Source organism: Calidris pugnax, unplaced genomic scaffold, assembly GCF_001431845.1.
Source record: "Calidris pugnax isolate Ruff unplaced genomic scaffold, ASM143184v1 scaffold150, whole genome shotgun sequence".
NCBI classification, from domain to species: Eukaryota; Metazoa; Chordata; class Aves; order Charadriiformes; family Scolopacidae; genus Calidris; species Calidris pugnax.
In genome coordinates this window covers 106,914-113,611 of record NW_015091300.1, presented here as the reverse complement: position 1 = coordinate 113,611, position 6,698 = coordinate 106,914, and the positions used below count along the sequence as shown (strand labels likewise).

Sequence of the window (6,698 nt, the reverse complement as noted above, 5' to 3'; positions counted from 1 at the left end):
GAGAATCATAGCTTAATTTCTTAGAATATTTGCCAGCCATATCTATGGTGCCTCTGGGGGTTCCCTACATTGAGTTTCTGTATCTGTAATATTGTATATCTGTAATATTGTATGTTTCTTCCTCCATAGTAACGTACGACCAATATTTATTCTGTATCTCATGCTTTTGGTCTTCCAGGTTCACAGATCAAGACTTTTACATCGTTGAGGTTCTTGACGGAGCCTTCAGATGCCGTCACCATGCGAGGAAGCAACGTGCTGTTGAACTGCGTCGCAGAATCGGATCGAGGAGCCCCCGTTATTAAATGGAAGAAAGACGCCGTCTTCTTAAACCTGGCAGTAGATGAAAGGAGGCAGCAATTGGCCAACGGGTCGCTCTTGATACAGAACATCGTCCACTCCAGGCACCACAAGCCGGATGAAGGTCTCTACCAATGTGAAGCATCCCTAGAAGGCGTCGGAGCCATCATCAGTCGGACGGCGAAGGTCATGGTAGCAGGTAGGCACAAACCTTCTCACCTTGTGGTTTGCTGGAAATAGTTTGTGAAAAGCTGCTTTTTTAGAGCAAAAAACCTACATAAAAGCACTTGAAGTGCTTCGAGTTTTCTTTTTTTCCCCCTCTTCAAAAGAAGTAAAGCTCGATATGACACTTGCGCGACGGTAATTTCTTTCTGACAAGGTATTATTCTTGTTTAAATATGTCTAATCACCTCTTTGTTGCCGCGAGTTATTTCCCCGCGTATTTATTGTCTTCAAACCTAGATGAAACCTCTGAAGTTGGGAATTAACTGCTTTTTCTGATGAATTGAAGATCACAAAAAAATAAAAAAACAATGCCAAACTTCTGTAGGGCACTGAATGTACGAATTTTTGATGGTTTAGGAACTTTTTTCAGAGACAAGAACTCATTATGCAGCTTGCTGGAATCAGCAGCCTCTTTGTATTTCATTTTATAAGCTCTTGTGTAGGTAAACGGCAGAAGGAACAGAAGTTTATTACCAGGCAGCTGAGAACATTTAGGGCTTCATGTTCACTTAACAAATACCTTTGTCTGTCAGATGTTTGAAGTTTTATGAGGGGCCTTTTTTGCCTCTTGGTTGGTCTGTGGAAGGACGTCGTGAGTCCTTAATCTAATTATTGGGGGGAAAAAATATTTGGAAACGGTTCGACTGAAAGGTACAAAGAAACTCAAAATCACTGCAATGTGCTAGAGGTCAGAAAATTATTTTTTTTATTATCATTGTTTAAGAATTTGGGGTTTTTTTTGGTTTCTGCTCTCTTTTCGTGGTTGGAACTACTGCGTATTGCTGATTGCTCTAGACCTGGTTGCCTTTCTTGGACAAGGGTTGAGCATAAGGCCAAGTGCTGGGTCCTGCATTTTGGTCACAACAACCCCAGGCAACGCTACAGGCTTGGGGAAGAGTGGCTGGAAAGCTGCCCAGAAGAAAAGGACCTGGGGGTGTTGGTAGACAGCAGGCTTAACATGAGGCAGCAGTGTGCCCAGGTGGCCAAGAAGGCCACCAGCATCCTGGCTCGTATCAGGAACAGCGTGGCCAGCAGGAGTAGGGCAGTGATGGTGCCTCTGGACTGGGCACTGGTGAGGCCTCACCTCGAGTGCTGTGTTCAGTTCTGGGCCCCTCACCACAGGAAGGACATTGAAGTGCTGGAGCGTGTCCAGAGGAGAGCCACCAAGCTGGTGAGGGGTCTGGAGAACAAGTCCTCTGAGGAGAGGCTGAGGGAACTGGGCATGTTTAGTTTGGAGAAGAGGAGGCTGAGGGGAGACCTCATTGCCCTCTACAACTCCCTGAAAGGAGGGTGTAGAGAGGCAGGTGTTGGCCTCTTCTCCCAAAGGACGAACGACAAGACCAGAGGAAATGGTCAGAAGTTGGGGCAGGGGAGATTTAGATTAGATATTAGAAAGAATTACTTTACTGAGAGGGTGGTCAGGCACTGGAAGAGCCTGCCCAGGGAGGTGGTGGAGTCACCATCCCTGGAGGGATTTAAGAAACGTATAGACATGGCTCTTCAGGGCATGCTCTAGTGCCCAAGGTTATTGGTTTATGGTGAGGTGTTGAGTGTGGGGTTTAGTTGGTCGGTGCGGTGTTTTTGGTGGGCGTTTGGTGTGGTGTTTTTTGTTGGTTTTTTTTGTTTTTGTTTTTGTGGTTGGACTCGATGATCTCAGAGGTCCCTTCCAACCACTAAGATTCTGTGATTCTGTGATCCATCCACTGGGATTTTCTTAGTAACCTTGGGGAAAGAGGATAAAATATCCTACAGCCTTTTCCCATCCTGTGTTATCTCAATCTCTCACTGGTTATACTGGGAGGGGGTTCAGGCAGCTTCAGCTGGTCTCTCTGGTGTCCCTCATCAACTTTGGTGCCTTTTCCAGCCTTAAGGTCCTTTAAACTCTACTTCTCCTCTTCCAAACTCTTCTCTACCAGCTAGAAAAGGTGGTTTTTCTTATTATACCCAATTAAAACAGGAAATAAGTCTTAGTATGTTGTCCTGTGCTGTGATTCCCACCCAAAGCGATGGAGACCCTCCAAGATGCCAAGAAATTGGCCATTCTGTTACGGAATCGGCCCGGGAGGGACCCTGCAGAGCTGCGCTTTGCCAAGCAGGGCTTTGTGCCAGTTGAAGTTGTTCCTTGGCCTTGATCTTGGTGGTTGGCAACCACTAACTCATAAAATCACTCCAATTAATTCTTTTCAAGCGAACGCACGTACGTGAGCGTTCCCTGTTGCACAGCTCTGTGATTTTGAGTGTTTTGTAGGAAGGTCCTGATGGTCGTATCCCTACAGGGACGTTGGGAGGGGGAGGACAGGACCCTTGTTCAAGAACAATTTGGCCAAAGCTGGAAGAACTGATAAAGAGTTCTTAATTGGAAAAAATCAGTGGGAAGGACAAGGGACGATGCGCGCAACGCTGAGATATTGGATGTTAGTTTAAAGATAAGTATTTTGCCCATAAAGAGGAGTCTCCCTCTTGGAGATAGTCAAGATCCAGTTGGACACAACCCAGCAGAGCCTGTTGGTAGCTGCCCCTACTTTCTGCTGGACTAGATGATCTCCGTAGGTGCCTTCTGCTCTTGTTGATTTTTATTTTCTTATTTTTTTTTCCCTCACTGTGTGAAAACGGTTCGATTTATAAGGTGGAATATAAGGTGTATGGCATTTAAAAGGAGCAACAAATGGACTAGATGATCTCCGTAGGTGCCTTCTGACCTTGTTGATTTTGATTTTCTTACTTTTTTTTCCCCTCACTGTGTGAAAACGGTTCGATTTGTAAGGTGGAATACAAGGTGTATGGCATTTAAAAGCAGCACCAAGTTCTTCAATCTTCAAGTAGAAGTATTTTGGTCTCTGAAGGACACGTGTTCCTGAGCGAGCAGAATTCCACTGGGTTGGTTGTTGTTGTTGTTGGGGTTTTTTTTGTTGTTTTTTGTTGTTTTTTTTTTTTTTTCTTCTGAGGGAGTCACCGTGCAATGTTGGCAGAACATCATTGACTTAAGGCACTGGCAGATGGAAACAGGAGAGAGTAGGGGAAAAGAGGGCAAGAGGAGAAATGAAGGTCTCTCACTCCAGCATGTTGTGTTAATCATCGCTTGGCGAAGGAAATAAAACTCCCCGTGTTCCGAAAAAGCCTCCCTTTTCCAGAGAGGAGGGTTTTCAAGGAAAGGATCCCGAGCTTTAATATTTCAGGCAGGTTTTAGGAAGAGATTCATTCCCTGAATTACAATCTAATCTCGGGTAGTGTCACTTCTAAACTATGGGGCTGTTCACGGCGTTTTAAGTCCTTCCCGTGCTGTTTGGCAACGTCGAATACATCAACATTTGATGTCTTTTGGAGGTTACAATTGCCAAACTGCTGCTGTTGCATAAGGGGGCATATATCTTTCTTGCAGTAAAGACTCCCAACGTGGTCTCGTTGCTCTTTTTAAAGCATTAAGAGTCAATAAAGGCAGTCACTGCTAAAAGGTAACCATCAACTCCACGTGGAACGGTCTGCTCGGGGGTACTCAAAGTATATTGCCCTTTTCAAGCCCTTCCCCTTGTGATTTCATGGCTTAAAGTGCTTTCACTGAAGAAAAGGGAGCAAATGAAAAAGGGTTTTAAGCAGTCGCTGGGGATGGGGGAGAAGAACACCGTGTCTAAGAACTTCTCCATGGTCCTCACGGCCCCGCCGTGCTCCAGCCGTAAAAGCTTTCCTGGCTGAGATGGAAATGAGAGCACCGGAGAGAAACTAAGAGCTGCTTCCTTCTCCAGCCTCCTATTAAACCTCCCAATTTAACAGACTGCTGATTATTGGTATTTTTAGTAATCGGTAGGATTTCAGCTAGAAATCCCACTACCCTGTGTTGTATCTCTATTTATGGACTGTTGCAGGGTCAGTCCTTCAAAGGTATTGGCTTTAGTGTTCCTCTGAAATGTCACTCTTGCAGAGGATGATTAAAAAGTGGAATCCAAGGTTCTTTTAGAGGGAAATAGAAGAATAGAAGAGCTGGGGAGGGACTCTTTGCCAGGAAGGGGAATGATAGGACAAGGGGAAACGGTTTGAAATTGGAAGAAAAAAGATTGAGATTAGATCTCAGGAAGAAATTTTTGACTCTGAGGGTGGTGAGACACTGGAACAGGTTGCCCAGGGAAGTTATGGATGCCCCATCCCTGGAGGGGTTCGAGGCCAGGCTGGATGGGACCTTGAGCAACCTGCTCTAGTGGGAGGTGTCCTTGCCCAGGGCAGGGGGGTTGGAACTGGGTGATCTTTGAGGTCCCTTCCAACCCAAACCATTTTATGATTCTATGATTCTGTGAAATTCCACCCTTCAGCATCCAGCCCCTTGGTGAAGACCAGCTCTCTGGCACGATGAGAATTTCTGTGTGTGGTCATAATAATTTATAACTAGAGAACTATTTACGCTGGAAATGTTTATAATCTATTTTTTTTCTTTTAAAAAAATCAACCCAACCAAACAGTAGATAAGCTACACACAGCTATAGATTGATGTTGACCAATGTCCTGGCTTTGGTGACCACCAACAGTTGATGTCTAGAGACTGTAGGAACAGTGTGTAACTGTACAGTTCACCTTAAATATTCTTGGCAGTAAATTGAGTCGTGAGTCGTAGCATTTGGACATTTAAGTGCCTTTTCATTACATTTTTTTATTTCTTCCATGTGTTTGTCTTCCTTAACCCATATGGACTTGGGGCTGTGGGTATGATGCTGTTGGTTGAGTCCTGGCTCAAATCAGAGGTTATTTTGGAGAAGGGAGAAAAATGCCACAACAAAACACCATCTAATTGGGGTTGAGTCCCTTTGGGATCACAAAGTGGAGTCCGTTCTGCTGTTTCTTATTTCTTCAAGTGCTTTAAATGATTTAAAAGATATTTTTAGAAGGTATTGGACACCATCAGGGGTATGTTTCCTAAAAAATCCAGGGTATGTTTTATAATAATAATAATAATTCATCAAAACTTTTGCTGTTTGCTTGTCTAGACAGAACACCAGCAGTTTCTAAACCATGTGTTTGTCTTCCTTAACCCATATGGATCTGGGGCCGTGGGTATGATGCCGTTGGTTCAGTCCTGGCTCAAATCAGAGGTTATTTTGGAGAAGGGAGAAAAATGCCACAACAAAACACCATCTAATTGGGGTTGAGTCCCTTTGGGATCACAAAGTGGAGTCCGTTCTGCTGTTTCTTATTTCTTCAAGTGCTTTAAATGATTTAAAAGATATTTTTAGAAGGTATTGGACACCATCAGGGGTATGTTTCCTAAAAAATCCAGGGTATGTTTTATAATAATAATAATAATTCATCAAAACTTTTGCTGTTTGCTTGTCTAGACAGAACACCAGCAGTTTCTAAAGAGAGAAGATAACTGGAATTAAAAAAAAACGGTCCTATATTTATTGTGATTGCACCTTATTCTGGTTTGCCCTTTCTGTAACAGATCTACCAGGCTTCAAGTACCAGGAGACTCCTTCCCAGGGCAGCTGTTGAACCCGAGGTTAAAATCTTGTGGATGTGGAGAAATTTTCATCCCAATTACTGTTACAGCTTCCTTGTTTTCCTAAATTAATTTTTTTTAAATCTAAATCCACTGATAATTCTAAAAGATCTATTTAAGTGCACACAGAAAGTATGAAATCAAATACTAGATACTATTGCCTGCCAGTATTTGGGGTTTTTAATGAACTAAGGGTGAAATGGAATAGTTTAGTGACACAAGGAGAGATTTCTTTTCAGAAATTATGGGATAAACGCAGGAAATCCGCAATACTAAAATTTAGGAGTTATTTTATTGGACAGAGTAAAGGAAATGTGATCTGAAGTCTTCCATAATTCTCATTCCCTGGGTCTATGATCACTTTCTTTTTTCATAAAGGAGGGAAACGACTTTGAGAAATCAGATTTTGGGGGGTATAACTTGATTGATAACAACTAGAATCAGCCGACGCTGATTTAATCATATTTTTTTTGTTGTTGTTCCTACTTTTAGCGATTCCTAATCACAGGAAATTCGAGGCTGTTTCGTGTAAATAATAAGGGAACAAACCTAAACCAAACTCCACTTCCTTCCCAAACTTATTACGTGCCATAATAATATATGCCTGTGGGACCATTTTTTACATCACTCGTCGACCTTTTAGCGCTTAATGGTTTCTTTGCTTAATGGAAGGGCCGATTCCCCCGTCGCT

The 6,698-nt window shown here is 43.1% G+C and overlaps 1 protein-coding gene across 1 annotated transcript in view; it reads left to right on the top strand.

The window, feature by feature from the left end:
• Positions 1-208: 208 nt before the first annotated feature.
• LOC106899111 (netrin receptor DCC-like) overlaps positions 209-6,698 on the top strand; it is a gene marked incomplete at its 3' end in the record, with an annotated part of 67,935 nt that continues 61,445 nt past the window's right edge. The window contains exon 1 of the mRNA XM_014960787.1: positions 209-499. Within this exon, the coding sequence (XP_014816273.1) occupies positions 241-499 (259 nt within the window). The remainder of the gene's footprint in view (positions 500-6,698) is intronic.